The sequence below is a fragment of the Juglans regia genome, chromosome 7, assembly GCF_001411555.2.
Source record: "Juglans regia cultivar Chandler chromosome 7, Walnut 2.0, whole genome shotgun sequence".
NCBI lineage: Eukaryota > Viridiplantae > Streptophyta > Magnoliopsida > Fagales > Juglandaceae > Juglans > Juglans regia.
The window spans coordinates 801,351-820,949 of NC_049907.1; the positions used below are offsets into that span (position 1 = coordinate 801,351).

At 39.1% G+C, this 19,599-nt stretch overlaps 2 protein-coding genes across 2 annotated transcripts in view; one reads left to right on the forward strand and one right to left on the reverse strand.

The window, feature by feature from the left end:
* Positions 1-307: 307 nt before the first annotated feature.
* Positions 308-19,102, reverse strand: LOC109022073 (casein kinase II subunit alpha-like). The gene is made up of 10 exons (XM_035692170.1): positions 18,629-19,102; positions 18,235-18,364; positions 17,512-17,706; positions 9,313-9,470; positions 2,187-2,277; positions 1,710-1,775; positions 1,488-1,570; positions 1,311-1,374; positions 1,148-1,216; positions 308-736 (listed from the first exon to the last, which is right to left on the reverse strand). Exons 1-10 carry the CDS (start codon positions 19,042-19,044, stop codon positions 677-679), a joined length of 1,332 nt encoding a protein of 443 aa, XP_035548063.1. The 5' UTR covers positions 19,045-19,102; the 3' UTR covers positions 308-676.
* LOC118349022 overlaps positions 9,754-19,599 on the forward strand; it is a 32,142-nt gene continuing 22,296 nt past the window's right edge. Inside the window, exon 1 of the mRNA XM_035692171.1 lies at positions 9,754-11,552. Within this exon, the coding sequence (XP_035548064.1) occupies positions 11,263-11,552 (290 nt within the window). The 5' untranslated portion in view covers positions 9,754-11,262. The remainder of the gene's footprint in view (positions 11,553-19,599) is intronic.

Consider the following 19,599-nt stretch of genomic DNA (forward strand, 5'->3'; position numbering starts at 1 on the left):
GGGAAGCTGCATTAATAATATGAGGGTAACAAATGAATAGGGGGCACATGCAGAAGACTAGCCCATTGGACATATGGGGCCGTTGCCCAAACCACTTTGTCTAGTGAGAAAGACCCCAAGTGGATTGTTTTTTTTATCTTTCGCCAACCACATAGATATCCACACAGCATCATGGACGAATGAGCCATATGCCATAGCACAACGTTATTAACATCAGAACCACCATAATAATATATGATCCGAATCTTTAACAAAAATATTATCTGATTGGATTTTTTTTTTTTTTTTTAAAAAAAAAAACCTTCCCTTTCAATGAATATTGTTTGATTCATTCCAAAGTTGTGAAAAAAAATATATAGTAGAGATTGCACGTGTGAATGTTTTACATGAGAGGGTGAAAACAAAATAAACCAGAGCCGACAATCCAGCCAGGGATCGGGTCAAAGTTACATTCACAACTTCAGAGCACACACGAACAGATATAGAAAGTTTACAGAAACCTAATTTGTCATATAAAATTATAGAATTCAATAAATTGACGGTTCCATTACCAACTTCAAAGGAAAAGGAAAAAAAAAACACATGGCGCACACACCATCCTAATTGCGACCCTGGTAGAAAGGTCCCGACCAAGAAAAAGAAGACACCATACCTTGATAAGCATCTGGAATTCAATCTACTGGATACGAGTTCTGCTGCTTTCTGCATTTCTTATTGGGTAAAAATATGGATGTCCCTGCAAGACATCACCATCACTTACCATATATTCTACAAACGTCATAAAAATTGAAGAAACATACTGACATTATCAACGTCAGAATAGCATTAAGAATCAACAAGACCACACTAAGAACAGACCAGAAAACTTAATCCTCACAGACACGTGACTGAAAACCCCATAATCATAATTCACACATACACACAGTCCACTTCATTGGGACAGTCAATCATATTCATGTGGTAGATCAAAAGCCGAAAAGTCTCACTATTAATCTTGGTAACCAAGAACCATCCGAGTATTCTCACTTTCCAGTGACAAAGCTTGACAAATAATGAAAAGAATATAGAATGATAGCAAAAGACAGCAACACGAGTTGTGTACAGTAGCGGTGTATTTTTTGCTTAGTAGTTAAGGATTAGGCGTTACCATTGCTTCTTTTGCAGTAGGCCTCTCTTGGTGATCATATCGTAGCAGCTTGTCTACAAAGTCGACAGCCTAAAAAAATATAAAGCACTCGCATTAAAGAGAACACTTTAAACTTGGACAATTTAATATGTATAAATAAATCACTAATAATGAAGAATTCTACCTCAGGAACAGCCAAATGTTGATTTTCAACATTAATGAACTTTGTCCATGGTTTTCGGCTATGCCTATTTCAGTTCAATAACCAAGATTTGACTCTGTTAAAACTCATGTTTCCTGATAGCAACAAACTTAAAAATAAAAAAATAAAAAAGGATAGAAACGTGAGAATAATCCCAACCTCCCAACAAGGACCGCAAGATGAGGATCTAACTCTATTCGGTATTTGTTCAGATAAGCATTTAATTCATCTGTCCCAAGCACCTGTGGTAGAAGAAAAAACACAAACTTTGAACTCGATATTTCTCTTCGTTGTGACACCCATCAGCCAAGATTTGTTTCACATAAAAGAATGTGATGTTTGAAAACATATGTACAAACCTCCAAAGAAAACTAGGCCTACCTTGGCTATTTTGACCAGCTGATCAGAATTATCATGCCCATAGAAAAATGGCTCCTTACGGAATATCTGTATAGCACAAGCCTCAATAGTAAGCATCACGTACCTTGACAAGGTATCAAACTTTAAAATACGCAGCTATCTCCCACCCATTGATGAATAGGCACACAGATGAAGAACCACTAATATATGGATGAACACAAATTTACCAAAACATATCTACGATACTAATACTTGGACACAAAATACCATTTGCAGACCATTCAAGGTCAAAAGTGCACGATATAGGGGCTAAGGATTGCATAAGAAAACGATTAGAATGAAATTTCACAGAGAGGAGGCCCACCACTTGATCCAACCCAATTGAACACACCAAAATGACTATGTACAAGGAGAATTTCAAGTATAAAGCCCATCTCCACAATGCATAGAGATAATGCGCAACCAAATAAAAATTAAAATGGGTAGGAAAATGCTCACCATTCCGGCAAACATACACCCCAGGCTCCACAAGTCCAAGGAGTAATCATAGTCTTGCAAATCAACAAGGAGCTCAGGACCTTTAAAGTATCTGCAAAACAATGTGGGGTGATAATAGAAGAAGGACATCTATTAATTAAAGAAGACACCCAAATTTTCAATTTCTATATCATCAAAAACTCAACCAGTAGACTTTGGTATATCAAGGACTACTGCTGCTAACATACATAGGTACGTAATATATCTTCTTCCCTAAATGAGTGGAATCTGCACTAACCATTTAAATCAATGATTCCCAAATGATAAAAATATAATCTTGGATCTGCACAATTTAAACTAAATAGCATTCGTTAATTTTAACTAGTATTACTTTTATCATTCTTCAAGTCTTTAAAACTCGGTTTCTCTGATCCCAAAAAATTGAAATTCATCCAAGGCAAGTGTGCTTCTATTGCAATACAAATTTCCAATTATTTTGTTACAATGCCATCCAGTTCATCCACCTTATATACCTCTCCTTCGTGGATGGGACAAGACAACAAAACTTACTCTTTGCCATCCCTAATTCACATAATCTATTCCTGATTATTTTATAACTCTTTGCTATTGCTTATGAGCATGTTGGGTTTTTTTGGTTCTGGTTTTTTATGATGGGTTCATGTCGGAAGATTTGTATCAACCAAAAGCTTTTCGATTTCAAGCGTGAAAATGACCAATGGTGGAGGATTACGGAGAATAGTCGTAGGGTGACTAAGTTTATTTCCATCGACACCTTTGCTATGGATTGGTTGGCATCTGCGATGGGAGCTTGTGGAGCATCTGAAGGCTCCTCAGAGTTCTATAAAACTCAAGGGGAATCATGTGTTGGTGGTGCAAAGATGTCACAATAGGTTCGGCAGGTACATGACGTTGTCAGAATATGGGCATGAACTGAGGCATGGTTTCAATTCTGTTCCAGAAGGATGGAAGGACGAGGGTTGGAAGAGGTTCGCAGAATCAGTGAGGGAGGCTGTCGATTTCTCCTTTGTTTCGAGCGTGAAAAATAGAGCACCTGTGAAGGTCTCTTCATCTACTGTAGGAAGCAAGGGGTCTTTTGTGGAGGTTTTGAAGATAATGCCTCCGTGTATGGTGGTGGAGGACTGGCGTTCGTAGTGTGGCAGGTGGGGAGGTGGTGCAACCGGGATTGCATTTGAACCATGCACCCAAGGGTGACGGTTGGATTTCCAAGGGTGGCTCGTTTTGGTGAGGGGTTCTCTTTGATGGCCATGCAGATTGCAGAGCACCCTATTGGGCAAGAAGGAACAAATAAAGCTTATGTTGAATTGGGTTGCAATGGGCCTGGGTTCTATGGGCCTTCAGGGATTTATGGTGGGCTCTGGGAATAAGCCGAAGTCGTCAGCAGCTAGTGGGCTGGGTTTCGGGGTGGATCCAAAGAAGGTTGTGGTCTTGAATGGACAAAGAAAAAGGTGGACGGGTCGGGCCAGACTAAAAGTCCGAAATGGGCATTCATGTCAATTCTGTCTGGGGCGTACCAGTATCAATTTTTCCCTCTAACACGTCGGCATCGATTCTTTGCTCCAACGTCAACAGAACTGGCTTAGACGAATTCGCCTGTTGCCGGCGACTCTCCCGGTGGTGTCGGAATCGAAAAAGCCTCCACAAGTGGAAGACGGGGAATTGGTGCCTTGGAATGACAACAGAGAGGTGGAAAATGGAGGGGGTTTTAAGCCCGATGTCGTCTATGGTCCCTATGGCCAAGGGCCTAAATCCGTTGGAGTCTATTCCTCTATTTTTTAAGCCTATTTTTCCTGTTGAGGTATTTCGACAACCAGAGATGGAACGTAGGGTTTCCACTTCGGATCTGTATATTTCTGAAGTAGTGCAACAAAATGTCTCATCTGGAGAGGGTGCAGATGAGTCAAATTTGCCATTGTTCCTTTATGAGAGGGACTACTTCAATGGGGATGTGTGTGGCCCGGGCCCATCGAACACTCTTCCGCCTAAATCTCCATCTAATAGTGCTTCTAACTAGGTCTTAAAGGTGGAGGAATAATAGGATTGTGTGGGGATATAGTGTGATGGGTTTGAAGAGCAATTTAAGGCTCTTCTTGTTGCTATAGAATCTGGACACTCTTCGGCTTTGAAGTCAGCTTCCAAGAAGGATGGGGAATTAAGAAGACTTAAATGCTCCATTAATTATGATATTAAAGAGGGAAGTGCTGGGAGGGACATATTGATAGGGAGGGCTCCTTATTTTTCACATGAAGCCTAAAATTCTCTCTTGTAATGTGAAGGGGATCAATGACTCCAGCAAACGTCTTTGTATTAGATTGCTACTTCGAAGTTGGCAAGTGGATATTGTTTGTCTTCAGAAAACCAAGTTGCATTTTATTGATATAAGTATCATTTTGGAGTTTGTGGGGATGTTCTTACGTGGGTTGGGCTTACTTGGAATCTTCGGGGGCTTCTGGAGGTGTTCTTGTGATGTGGGACAATAGAGTGGTGGAGTTGGTGGAGGAGTGCAATGGGAATTTCTCAGTGGCGTGTTCTTTTAAAAGCGTTGAGGATGGGTGGAAGTGGGCTTATGCGGGAGTGCATGGGCCAAATCTGGATAGGGAAAGGAGTCTACTCTGGGAGGAATTTGAGGGATTGTATTATCTTAGGGACACGCCGTGGTGTATGAGTGGAGCCTTCAACATTACCCGATTCACTAGTGAGCGTTCGGGTGATCCTAGCATGTCCTCGGCAATGGAGGATTTTTCGGAGTTCATTTTCAACTTGGAGCTCTTGGATCTACCCCTTGTAGGGGGTGCATCCACTTGGTCCAATTGTCGGGGTTGTCGAGATTGGTTAGGTTTCTTGTATCTCCATCATAGGAGGTTCATTATCTAGAGTTGTGGCAGAAGAGATTGTCTCGTGTTTGCTCATACCATTTCCCCATTTTGCTGGATTGTGGTGGTATTCATGGGGTCAAATATATTTTAAGTTTGAAAACATGTGGTTAGGAGCTGATGGGTATGTTCGTAGGGTTAGGAGTTGGTGTTCTTATCATTTTTCAGGCACTCCCAGTTTTATCCTTACTGGTAAACTGAAAGCTTTAAAGTCTTATTTGAAGAAGTGGAACTATGAAGTATTGGGAAATTTTTTTTTTTTTAAATGTCGGGAAATCTCTCCAAGGCAGGGCCCTTCAAATCCACCCCTGCAGAGTAAACCTTGGTCCCGTGCACCCTCATAAGTTTTCCTACATGGAACTAGTTAAATCGCTGGCTTTTCACCAGGGGGTGTGGCCCCAAATGATTGTTTGCACCCATGAGGTGTTGAACCTTAGACCTTGAAGGGAGTGATACTTCAAGACCAAGGCCTTCACCACTTGAACCAACCCCTTGGGGTTGAAGTATTTGGGAATATTGACAACCATAAAAATTCTCTTTTGGAACTGCATATTTTGGAGGTTGGGGAGGAAAATGAGGTTATCTTTGAGGAGACATTGTTGAGAAAAAAAGAAGTAGTGTTTGACCTTGAGAGGGTTTTGTTTATGGAAGAGATTTCTTGGAGGCAAAAGTCAATGGCTCTTTGGTTGAAGGAGGGTGATAAATGCACTAATTCTCATCAGCATTGTAACGCCATAGAGTTACTACATATTGTGTAGTTTTATGAATCGCTTTTATCCGAACCAGCGGCTTGGAGGCCTAATCTAGATGTTCTGGATTTTGTATCTCTGGATCCTCTTAGTGCAAGCTGGTTGGAGAGACCGTTTGATGAAAATGAGGTTTTTAGGTGGTTAGTGGGATGGCCAAAGATAAAGCCCCGGGTCCATATGGCTTTTCTATTGCTTTTTTTCAAGCGTTGGGATGTCGTGAAAGTAGATGTGTTGCAAGTATTCCAAGAATTATTTCCTTCCATAAGTTTGAAAAATCTCTTAACGCCACATTCATTGCCCTCATTCCAAAGAATATGGGGCTTTTGAGTTGAATGATTTTCGCCCTATTAGCCTAGTAAGTGGGGTTTACAAGATAATCTCGAAGATGCTTGCTAATAGTATGAGTACGATTATGGAAAAAATTATCTTTAAACCCCAAAATGCTTTTATACAAGGAAAGCAAATAATTTTTTCTGTTCTGGTTGCTAATGAATGTTTAGACAGTCGATTGAGGGAGGGCATCCCTAGTGTTCTTTGTAAGCTGGATAATTCGGGAGAGGTGGTGCGCGTGGATTAGACATTGCGTTTCTACTGTTCATTTTTAAGTGTTAATTAATGGTACTCCATGTGGTTTCTTCCACATCTCTCGTGGTTTGAGACAATGGGACTCTTTATCTCCCTTCCTATTTGTTATCATCATGGAGGTGTTGGGTAGAATCATGGAGGCTGCTGTCCGGGGGGCGGGGGCGAGTTTATTTCCGTCTTTTCAGTGGGAAATGTCAATAATGGAACTATCACAATTTCTCACCTTTTTGCAAATGATACTCTGATCTTTTGTGATGGGAATTGTGATCAAATTCAAGCCTTAAGGGCTGTGTTGCTATGTTTTGAAGCTATTTCGGGCTTTAAGGTGAATCTGGGTAAGTTGGAGATGGTTTTGGGGAGGGAGGTGCAGAATATAAAATATTTGGTGAACTTTTTGGGCTGTAAATTTGCTTCTTAACCAATGAAATACTTTGGCCTTCCGTTAGGGTTGTCTTTTAAGGCTAAGGTTATTTGGGATGGGGTGGTTGAGAAGATTGAGAAAAAGTTGACTGGGGAAGCGGTTGTATTTATCAAAATGAGGTAGAATTACCTTAAACAAAAGTACACTCTCCAATCTTCCAACTTACTTTCTCTCTTTATTCCCATTGCCTGTAGGGGTGTCTAATCAGATTGAGAAGTTATTTCATGCATTTCTATGGGGCGGCATGGGCAAGCAAACTAAATTCCATCTTGTTAGTTGGAATAAATTTTGTGCTCCTATCTCGAATGAAGGGTTGGGGGTTCGTAATTTGCAATTGTTCAATAAGGCTTTGTTGGGGAAATGGTTGTAGAGATATCAAGCGGAAGGGGAGTCATTATGGAGGGAGGTGATTGATTGAAAATATGGGAGTGACTGGGAGGTTGGTGCTCTAAGAAGGTTAGGGGGGCTTATGGTGTGAGCCTTTGGAAGTTCATTAGAAAGCGGTGGGAGAGTTTTGTTAAATATGTTAGCTATGATGTTGGAGAGGGTTCCAGGATCCATTTTTGGTTTGATATTTGGTGTGGAGATCGGGCCCTTAATAGGGTGTTCCCGACTATTTTCCGTATGGTTTCTGATCGGCACGCCTCTGTTTCTGATTTGTTAGTTCGTTCTAATGGTTCTTTGCAGTGGGATGTTTGTTTTATTAGAGATGCTCAGGATTGGGAACTTGATGATGTTTCAGATTTTTTCAGCTTCTTATATTCCCTGGGAGTAAGGGGTTATGAGAGAGATAAGATGTTGAGGAAAAGCCTATGGGAAGTAAAAAGTTCACAGTTCGTTCATGTTATAAGGTGTTGACTGTTCAGCATAGCCCCTCTTTTCCTTGGAAGCGCATTTGGAAGACTCACGTGTCTTCCAAAGTCGCTTTTTTTATATGGACAGCCTCACTTGGAGGTCTTTTGATAATGGATAATCTGAGGAAGCGTGGCCTTATTGTTATGGAGTGGTGTTTCATGTGAAGCATGAGGAATCAGTGAATCACTTACAGTTGCATTGTGCAATCGCTAAGGCTTTGTGGGATGGAGTTTTTAGCAGAGTTGGGTTGGCTTGGGTGATGCCTTTGAGAGTGGTGGATCTTCTTGCGTGTAGGAACGGGTTATATGGTAGCTCTCAAGTGGCTACAGTGTGGAAGACGGTTCCTTTGTGTCTTATGTGGTGCATTTGATTGGCAAGGAATGAGAGGTGTTTTAATGATAAGGAGCACACCTTTGTGGAAATCTGAAATTTTTTTGTATACTCTTTACTGCAATGGTTTTCTGCTTTAGCGCTTAATGGAGCTTCCGCTCACGACTTTTTGTTGTCATTTTCTATTTTTTAAAGAGAAATACTTTAGCTACAAAGGGATTACACAAAAACAATCCCACAAACTTATGTGGCTTGATGTGGTTCGTCAGATTGTAAAGTTACTTTTATTATAAAGTAGATCTAACAAATCAAATGAAGTTACGTCAGTTAGTGAGATTATTTTATGTAATTTCTTTGTGAATGTAACAGTGCTCTAAAATTGTCTTCTTACTTATATAAAAAAATAATAACTCTTTGCTATTTCCCATCCATAACTCAGTGATTCTTCACTAAATAGCATTTACTCTAGTCCGCTTGCTTATCTTTAGACCTTTGACTTTAAGAATTATTTATAGAATTCTAAACCAATAATGATCCTAACTCCAAATTCATAAATTAAAGCTTTCGATACGAAACCCAAAATAAAATTAAAGCTAACTATAAAGGATGTCAAATTAATTAAATAAAATGTGCAACACACTACATGTATCACATTACCTCTTCTTACAAATGTTTGTTTACCTCAACATATAATTAGCAAGGTATAGTAAACCTTAAGAAACTAGACTCATAAGTTCTGCAACATCTAATCCAATATCTACAGCTCCTTGAATCTGATTTTATTAAAATTGCCGCCATCTGAGTTGCCCACTCTTCTTTTCTATTTTTTTTTTACCTTCCACTCTTCAAAAAATGAGTTGCCCATGAAAAGAGTAAGCAATCTCCTGTGCCACCCAAAGTAACATTTTTTTCTTTTATAAGAATGAGCCACCCAAAGTAATGTGAGGCACAATAGGCCCATACTAAGATGCAATCAAGGACTAGACAGACAAGTGAACACCAACGACTAGACTCATGAATCCGTAATGATGAATTTTGCAGCAGGGAATCCATTATCTACAATTTCTCAAAACAGATATGTTCAAGTTGTCGCTAATTCATTAGTTTTCATCAAAAGTAAAAACAAATTTCCTTTCCCATCCCTAATAATAACCCCAATAGATCCAAAATAAGATGCAACTATCAGGCAATTTCTAGATACTAGAAACCAAAAGGAAAACAGAATAGGTTAGTTTCGAAAGAGAGAAAACATGAGACAAATATAAATCAAGATCTTTCCAAAAAAGAAAGCAAACCTTGAAGCAACACGGACATTATATTCTTTCCCTGGATGATAGAACTCTGCAAGGCCCCAATCTATAAGACGAAGCTTACGCTGTTCATGATCGATCATTACATTATGGGGCTTCACATCTCGATGCATAATGCCTTGTGAGTGACAGTAATCCAATGCCTACAGATTCAATCAATAGAAATGCAAGACTCCCCCCAAGTTAGAAATAAGGGTTAGATTATCAGTGGACCAGTTTGTGCATGTGAACACTAAGAAAATCAAGGCACAAATTTTAAGCAGAATATTTTGACTAGCTTGAGAGTGTTGTGTATAAAATAATAGAAAATATTTTAGCCATAAAGGAATTATACGAAAGTAAGCCCACAAACTAATGTGGTTTGATGTGATACATCAGATTGTAAAGTTACTTTCATTATAAAGCAAATCTCACGGATTCCATGAAACTACATCAATTTGTGAATTTACTTTGTGTAATCTCTATGTCTGTAGCAATTCTCTAAAACAATTAACATAAAAAAGGGGGGAACAAGGCATAGAAATCTGACTACACCCAATGCATCAGATCTTAAACAAGAAAGCAATCAGAGTTTAACCTGACCAACACTTCCTTGGTTTGTGATATTCTTCCCTGTTGTTTCCCCTTATGGCTCCCATCACCACTAAACCTTCAAAAATATTTCAATGCTATCACTCTCTCTCTCTCTCTGAGTGAGATTTAGAAAAAATAAAACCCAGAGTTGTTCAAAGAGCACGAGGCAATTAAGATACTTTTAGTTCATCAATTTTGAGATTTTTGGTTCTCAAGTGATCTGGGCAATGTTGTTGTTTTGACAAGGTTTGATGAAAATATTGAGATTGGACCTTGAAAGTATGAATGGTTCTCATTCTGGAGCAGAAAGCTGTTATGTAGGCATTATGTTTCATGTAAGGGCTTGGATGATTGTTTCGTCTCAAGAATTTGTTATTTTATTCAAGAAATTTACTTCCTTTTTTTTAAGCTGCAAACATTTTTGTTTGTGGGACGAACCACCACCTGAGTCACCAGAAGCCGTTGCCCCTTTCTGTGTCAGACTCGGCCCAAGACTCGGACCCGGTATAGAAGTATCAGACACCTCCAACACACCCAATAAACTGACTTTCTCCTTTGTCGATATCGGGCCTCTCTCCTTCCAGACCCTACGTGGGCTTTTACTTGGGCCCAACCCGTAAGCAGCCTTCTTCCCCTTCAAGTCTGTCTCATCTTCATGGCCCACAAAATTCTTCTTCCCAATCTAAGCCCCACGAAGCTCTTCTTCCCATATGCTACCTTCTTCCCATGTTGTAGCACCCTTCCTCTTAGCTTCACTTGGACCACAGCCCACTTCCAAACCCAAGCCCATCCTTGTTTTCTCCTCTATGCACCGTATCATCCAATTGATATTCACTTGCAGCAAATCTATCTGTTGGAAAGTTTCCAAAATCTGCCTAGTCAACTCTGCTGTATTCTAGGAGATATTGTGTGTAAATGTGTGAATATTCTAGGAGATTAGTTTCCTTAGAAGTTAGTATTTAATTTATTCTTTCCTACTTTATTCTTTCCTTTTTTTCTCTTCAGCTGTAATCTATATATACTGCCTTGTACCTATATTTCGAATTTTAATGAGAATAATTCCTACAAATTACTCTCTCATTCTAGATGGTATCAAGAGCAAGGCTCCTTTTCTGATTCATCTAAAAACCCTATTCCCTCTGGCGGCTCAAATCAGCCCCTAATATCTTGTTTTTTCTTCCTTCTTCTTTGCCTTTCTTTTCTGTTGCTGTCAAGCCTTTTACCATGGCTGATACTTCAAACAAGGCCAAATCCAAAAGCAAACCAGAACCAAAACCTACCCATTCTGAACCCTACTCTGTCCAAATCACAAACATACGACTGAATGAGGCAAACTTCCTACGCTAGTCACAATCAGTCAAGATGTATATTCGAGGGAGAGGGAAGATAGGGTACTTGACTGGTGAAACCAAGGAGCCCGAGAAAACAGACTCATCCTATGTTATATGGGATGCAGAAAATTCAATGGTGATGGCATGGCTTGTGAATGCTATGGATGAAGAAATTAGTGCCAACTACATGTGCTATTCGACTACAAAGGAGCTCTGGGACAATGTCAGTCAGATGTATTCTGACCTTGGAAATTACTCTCAGATATATGAATTGCAGCAGAAAATCAGCAATACTCACCAAGGAGAAGGCAGTGTGACCAGGTATTTCAATGTTCTTAAGGGACTTTGGCAGGATTTAGACTTATTCAATGATTATGAATGGAAAAATTCTGATGATTGCAATCATAATAAGAAGATGGTAGAGAATGCCAGAATTTTTAAATTCTTGGCTGGACTTAATGATGAATTTGATGAAGTTAGGGGAAGGATTCTAGGGAGACAGCCATTACCTCCACTTGGAGAGGTATTTTCTGAGGTGCGAAGAGAAGATTGTCATCGGAATGTCATGATAAAAAAAAGGAGGATGAAACTGTGGAGAACTCTACTTTAGTTGCTGCCAACCCTGCTCCTTATTGTGCTACTAGCACAGATCTGTCCACTGCCAATATTTCTGCACAGCGGTCCTATTCTAACCAAAGAAGGTTTGAAGATAAGCCTCAGGTATGGTGTGATTATTGCAATAAACCACGCCACACTAGAGAGACTTGCTGGAAACTCCATGGAAAGCCTGCAAACTGGAAGAGCAGCAAATCTGGAACCTCTGGCAGCAACTATATAGCCCCTAGAGTAAATGAAACAAAGGCTAATTTCCTAAGTGCTGAGCAGGTGGATCATCTTCTTCAATTGCTGAAATCCACTCCTACATCCGGCCCTCCTACTGGTTCCTTGGCCCAAACAGGTGATACCCCTAGTACCTACTCTTATGGCTTAACTCTTGCACCATGGATTATTGATTCTGGTGCATCCGACCATATGACTAGTACTTCACAATTTTTTCAATCTTATTACCCTTGTCCTGGTAATAAAAAAGTCAGAAATGCAGATGGAAGTTTCTCATCCATTGCAGGAACAGGTTCTGTCCAAATCTCTGACAAAATTGAACTAAAATCTGTCCTTCATGTTCCTAAACTTGCTTGTAATTTGCTGTCTGTTAGTAAACTCTCACGGGATTCTAACTGCAATGTCATATTCTTTGATTCCCATTGTGAATTTCAGGACCAACTCTCGGGGAGGATGATTGGCAGTGCTAGGATGATTGATGGACTCTATTATCTTGATGAGACCCTATTCAACATTAAACAAGCTCAGGGTTTGAGTAGTAGTAGTACTAGTTCAATGCCTGTACGAGAACAAATTATGCTTTGGCACCTTAGACTTGGACATCCTAGTTTTCTCTATCTAAAACATTTGTTTCCCAATTTATTTAAAATTGTTGATTGCAACTCTCTTCATTGTGATACTTGTCATTTTTCTAAGAGTCATCGGAACACTTATCAATCAAAAGGTTATTGTGCTTCAAAACCTTTTTATTTAATTCATAGTGATGTTTGAGGTCCCTCAAAAATCACTACTACATATGGAAAAAAATGGTTTGTGACATTTATTGACGATCATACACGGTTGTGTTGGGTGTATTTGATGAGTGATAAATCTGAAGTTGAAAAATTATTCAAGGATTTTTATCATATGGTTGAAAATCAGTTCCAAACACAAATCAGTATTCTTAGAAGTGATAATAGTACTGAATACTTTAACAAAAGCTTAGGAACCTTTTTGTCAGCAAAATGTGTTCAACATCAATCTACTTGTCGTGACACCCCACAACAAAATGGTATTGCGGGAAAAATCGTCATTAATTAGAGGTTGCACGTGCCCTCATGTTTTCTATGCATGTTCTTAAATATTTATGGGGTGATGCTATTTTGACTGCCTGTTATCTCATTAATAGGATGCCTACTCGTGTTTTAAAATACATCACTCCTTTAGCCTGCCTAAAGGACCTTTTCCCTACTTGTCGAGTAACATCAGATTTACAACTAAAAGTTTTTGGGTGCACTGTTTTTGTTCATATACCAACCCATCTTCTGTCCAAATTTGACCATAGGGCAGAAAAATGTGTTTTCCTCGAATATCCTCCTAATAAGAGAGGGTACAAATGTTTTAACCCTATTACAAAGAAAACTCACATTAGTATGGATGTTTTTTTCCTTGAAAAACAGCCTTACTTTAGCCATAACTATCTTCAGGGGGAGAAAGAGAAAAGTGAAGATGAGTTCTGGCAAACTTCTAATATTTTTCCTAATGTTTTCATTGACATTGACATGAACATCTATACTCCTTTAAAAGGTCAGGAAACAGAAAATTTATCTAGTGAAAATAATGGAATTCCTAGTCTACCTGTACAAGGTATAAGTGATTCACAACCAGGGGGAGAAATACTACCAGATATTACCTCATCTGAACTTCGTGTTTATACTAGAAGAAGAGATCGTCAAAATAATAGAAATCCTTCTTCCAATCCGGAGCAAAGCCAATCGTCATCACCTTTACAAGTTGGTCCTTCCAATACACCAGGTAACTCTTCCACTCCTGCTCCTTTTAAAGACAATTCTGCTGCTGATCTAGACTTACCTATAGCCCTTAGGAAAGGAGTTAGAACCTGCACCACACATCCTATTGCCAAACATCTATCCTATCATAGACTTTCTGATACTCATAAAGCCTTTACATCCAATATTTTTCACTTGTTTATTCCAAGAACCATTCAGGAAGCCTTGGATCACCCGAAATGGAGATTGGCTGTTAAAGAAGAGATGAATGCACTAATTGCTAATGTCACTTGGGAAATTGGTGATCTACCAAAGGGGAAGAAGACTGTGGGCTGTAAATGGGTATTTACAGTCAAATTCAAGGCTGATGGTAGTATAGAGAGGTACAAAGCAAGACTTGTGGCAAACGGGTTCACTCAAACATATGGAATTGACTACCAGGAAACTTTTGCTCCTGTAGCCAAGATGAACTCAATCCGTGTGTTACTATCCCTAGCAGTCCATTCAAACTGGCCCTTGTATCAATTAGATGTGAAGAATGCTTTCTTAAATGGAGACCTAGAGGAGGAAGTTTTTATGGATCTACCACCAGGATTTGAAGGCAAATAAGGCAAGGGGAAGGTGTGCAGATTGAGGAAGTCTTTATATGGACTTAAGCAATCTCCTAGAGCTTGGTTTGAATGCTTTGGGAAGGTAATAAAGAGTCACGGCTACTGCCAAGGTCAAGCTGACCACACTATGTTCTATAGACACACTGGTGAAGGCAAAGTAGCTATACTTATTGTCTATATTGATGATATTATTCTGATAGGGGATGACAGTAATGAAATTTACAGATTAAAGAATATTCTTGCTAAGGAGTTTGAAATCAAAGACTTAGGTAACTTGAAATATTTTCTTGGCATGGAGTTTGCAAGGTCAAAGAAAGGTATATTTGTTTCCCAACGAAAATATGTTCTTGATTTACTTGGAGAAACAGGTTTTTTAGGTTGTAAAGCTGCAGAAACACCTATAGAGCCTAATCTAAGACTCCAACCAGCTAAACCTGAAGAAATAATCAATAGAGAACAATACCAAAGATTGGTAGGGAAACTCTTGTATCTCTCTCACACACGGCCTGACATAGCTTTTGCAACAAGTGTGGTAAGCCAGTTTATGCACTCACCAGGACCTGAACATTTTGATGTTGTATACAAAATCCTAAGGTACCTAAAGGGGACTCCAGGTAAAGGCTTATTGTTTGGAGGTCATGGGAGTTTACAAGTTGAAATATACACTGATGCAGATTGGGCTGGAAGTGTCATTGATAGAAGATCAACTTCTGGCTATTGCACATTTGTTGGAGGAAATTTAGTAACATGGCGCAGCAAGAAACAAAATGTGGTGGCAAGGAGTAGTGCAGAGGCTGAGTTTAGGGCTGTTGCTCATGGAATTTGTGAAGCACTATGGATTAAAAGATTGCTAGAAGAGTTGAAAGTTACTAGTTCATTACCAATGAAACTGTATTGTGATAATAAAGCTGCAATAGCTATTGCTCACAATCCAGTTTTTCATGACAGAACAAAACATGTGGAGGTGGACAAGCATTTCATCAAGGAAAAAATAGATAGTGGGGTAATCTGTTTGCCCTATATTTCTACAGCTGAGCAAGTAGCAGATATACTTACAAAAGGACTGCCTAAGAAACAATTTGAAAACTTAATTGGCAAGCTGGCTATGGAAGACATCTTCAAACCAGCTTGAGGGGGAGTGTTGGAAAGTTTCCAAAATCTGCCTAGTCAACTCTGCTGTATTCTAGGAGATATTGGGTGTGAATGTGTGAATATTCTAGGAGATTAGTTTCCTTAGAAGTTAGTATTTAATTTATTCTTTCCTACTTTATTCTTTCCTTTTTTTCTCTTCAGCTGTAATCTATATATACTGCCTTGTACCTATATTTCGAATTTTAATGAGAATAATTCCTACAAATTATTCTCTCATTCTAGACTATCTGACATTTCATCTCCTACAAGGCACATAACTCATTTTCCTTGTACAAACCGACAGCCACTCTGTCACCTTTCTCCTGAGCCTAGACTCCTACATAAGTGGTGGCACTCCTTTGCAGGCCTACTCCTCTCTCGAGCATGCCGAGGTGTCAGAGCAATGGCCACCCCTGACACTACCTTTGGGTAGCAGTGCCTCTCGGTACAACCAAAATAGTGGTTGTTGTGGTGGCTGAAACATAGGAGATATTGGGTGTATTCTAGGAGATATTGGGTGTGAATGTGTGAATATTCTAGGAGATTAGTTTCCTTAGAAGTTAGTATTTAATTTATTCTTTCCTACTTTATTCTTTCCTTTTTTTCTGCTGTATTCTAGGAGATATTGGGTGTGAATGTGTGAATATTCTAGGAGATTAGTTTCCTTAGAAGTTAGTATTTAATTTATTCTAGGAGATTAGTTTTCTAGGAGATTAGTTTCCTTAGAAGTTAGTATTTAATTTATTCTTTCCTACTTTATTCTTTCCTTTTTTTCTGCTGTATTCTAGGAGATATTGGGTGTGAATGTGTGAATATTCTAGGAGATTAGTTTCCTTAGAAGTTAGTATTTAATTTATTCTTTCCTACTTTATTCTTTCCTTTTTTTCTCTTCAGCTGTAATCTATATATACTGCCTTGTACCTATATTTCGAATTTTAATGAGAATAATTCCTACAAATTATTCTCTCATTCTAGACTATCTGACATTTCATCTCCTACAAGGCACATAACTCATTTTCCTTGTACAAACCGACAGCCACTCTGTCACCTTTCTCCTGAGCCTAGACTCCTACATAAGTGGTGGCACTCCTTTGCAGGCCTACTCCTCTCTCGAGCATGCCGAGGTGTCAGAGCAATGGCCACCCCTGACACTACCTTTGGGTAGCAGTGCCTCTCGGTACAACCAAAATAGTGGTTGTTGTGGTGGCTGAAACATAGGACCACCTGTACAACCAGCCTCCCTCATAACCTCCACCAACTTCCTCCAACCCCTTCCCTCCCCATCTTTTGGGATGAATAAGAAGTTCCGATACCCACCTCCACCATACTCCATCAATGCCATGAAGGATCCTCTTGAGTTGCGGTGTCTCTATGCAACATAGCCCCTATATCCTTCCCTATGTGCAGAATAAAACTTCTTCCTCGCAGCCTTCAAGCAATCCTCCAAGGCTTTGATGAACCACCTTGTCGTGCCTAGCCCCAATCTAATCTCTTTCACCACCTTCCATCCTTTCTCAATCAAGAATACAAACCTACCATCCCTTACTACCTCAAAAACCTTGGATTCAATGACAACCTGCTTCGCAGTACCCATAACTCACTAAAATCAAACACTAACTCACCACTACTACATGCACCAAAAAATCACCAAAAGGAAAAGATAGGCTTTTTCTTCATCGAAGTTTTGGTTGTACGGAAAGAAAACGTTAAGAGAGAGAAAAAGTTGCAAGCTACTAGGGAGATAAATAAAAGGAAAATTCTGAACAATATAGAAAAAAATCAAAATTAGTCTGAAAAAATATATTTACATACTATGTCTATAAGCTTCCATGGTTCCACCACACATCAAAAAGGACATATGGAACATGACTTACAAATGAGAACTCATTAATCTTAATGAAGGCGAAGAAAAGAGGACAGTAAGCTTGCCTTTAGAAGCTCATAGATGTAATATCGAATGTCATAGTCAGAGAGTGTTGGATACAGCACTTTAAAATCTGTATTATTCACATGTTCAAATATAAGACTTGGGGTCTTCGATTGTTGGTCTCTAACAATATCGAGCAGCTTCACAATATTCGGCCCACCGCAAAGATTCTGTAGTATCTTTATTTCCCTCTTAATCTGCATTTTTTTGTATGGGGAGGTGGGAAGGGGAAAAAAAAGGTAAGTTTACCAACAGTGAGTCTTTAAACCAAAATTAATATAATATTGAAATGGAAACTTAAAGGAAAAAAGGGTAAGTTTACCAACAGTGAGTCTTTAGAATAAAATTAATATAATATTGAAACAGAAACGTAAATAATTCAAATATATAATGGCTTGGTTTCCTGTGTAGCTATGCATTTTAGGTTGTTTTTAATAAAATCTCGATCATTTCCAAAAATATACAATGGCTCGATGATGCAGAAGCACCGTTATGTCTAGTTCAGAAAGGATGGTAGATTGAATCATTGAATCAATTAGTGTGTATCAAATCCAGCACCGTCACAATAGCAATATCTTTGAAACAGACCACAATTACTATATATAGCAAGCATTAAAATGATAAAATTCCAAAAATACGAAGCACTAATCTATCATTATATCATGGAATTTGAAGACCAAGGTATAAAACTCCGAACCAAAGCCAATGGAAATCATGCAACTCACCTTCTTCTTCTTTACCGGTTTAAGAATCTTAATAACACATTTCTCGTTATCGGTGCAGTGAACGCCCTCAAATACTTCACTGTATTTTCCCCTCCCAACCTTTCTCACCACCTCGTAATCATCCTGCTCCCTATATAACCAATCAATACCACATATAAACCGTTAAACACACATTCCAGCTCCACAGTAAGAACCAAATTTCGAAATTCGAAACCCTAAGTTTTCCACTTTTATACTTTATGCAAAGTTGCAAACCAAATACTCCACGGAAGATTATTACAACAATTCTGTTTTGGAAAGCAACGTAACACTCCAAATTGTTGTAAAATTAGGAACATAAATGTTCTTATACATAAAAATACGCACGTAAAACGAATGAAGAGAGATTAGGTACCCCCATTGGACGGCGAGGGACTCGTAGTCCCAGTAGTCTTTGGGGCGAATGACGTTGACATCAGCATAAACCCTAGCCTTGGAGGGGGCGCCAGGGCGGCGGATGGATTTACCGATCTTCTGCGCCAGGGTTTCCGATAGCGTTGGCAGCTGACGAAGGCGGGGGAGCGAAGGCGGGTTATAGTGTTGGCTGGGGGATTGGTGCTGCGGCTGCTGCTTTGAGCGAGAGAGGGATGTGGCGGAGGAGACGAAGAGGCGGAGGAAGAAGGGGAAGGAGGGAGATAGATGAGGAGAGAGGGAAATAGAGGAGGAAGAGAGAGATGGCGTGGGGAAAAGAGAGAGGAGATGGCTGTGGTGGTCTTGGTGGTGATGATGATGGTGGGAAAGCCTGAAGTACTGGAAAGGCCTTATGGCCATCAAATCTTTGCAAAATAGGGGAAATAAAACAGCTGCACCCCCAAGGATGCCTAAATTCTTTGCCCTTTGTTTTGTTTTTATTTTTTCTTCTTTTCGATTTTATATATTTATGGGCCATTCATTTTTTCTTAGTTATTTGTCAAATTCGTATATGGCAGGCTGTGATTACAAATACATCCTATTAGTAGCCCCAATACCAATATTAAATTCAGAATTTTTCTATTTAAAAGTTAGTGTGGAAGTTTACGGCTTCTCATTCAAGATTTTATCAGTATAAAATTTAATTTTTAAATTCTTTTCTCCAAATTAAATCATGCAAAGTCAATTATATAGAGATTCAGAGAGTGCGTATTTCACGTTGACTTATAAATATAATTTTTCTTAAACTCTACCATTCCAATTTCCTTTGCTTAATAACTAAGATATAATTGTGTTATCTATTTATTTATGTATTTTTTACTGATTAATAATTGAGAAACTCTAAATTCAGTCGGCTGGTGCAAGCGCCGTGTAAGCGTGGCTGATGTGGCAAAATAAAGAAACGCATCGTTTTGA

Coding starts and splice junctions, on each gene's coding strand:
- LOC109022073 (XM_035692170.1), bottom strand. CDS start 19,044: ATGGCCATAAGGCCTTTCCAGTACTTCAGGCTTTCCCACCATCATCAT. Junction 2,278..9,312: donor AATGTCCGTGTTGCTTCAAG/GTTTGCTTTCTT, acceptor ATTGTTTTGCAG/ATACTTTAAAGGTCCTGAGC. Junction 1,571..1,709: donor AGCTGGTCAAAATAGCCAAG/GTAGGCCTAGTT, acceptor CTTCTACCACAG/GTGCTTGGGACAGATGAATT.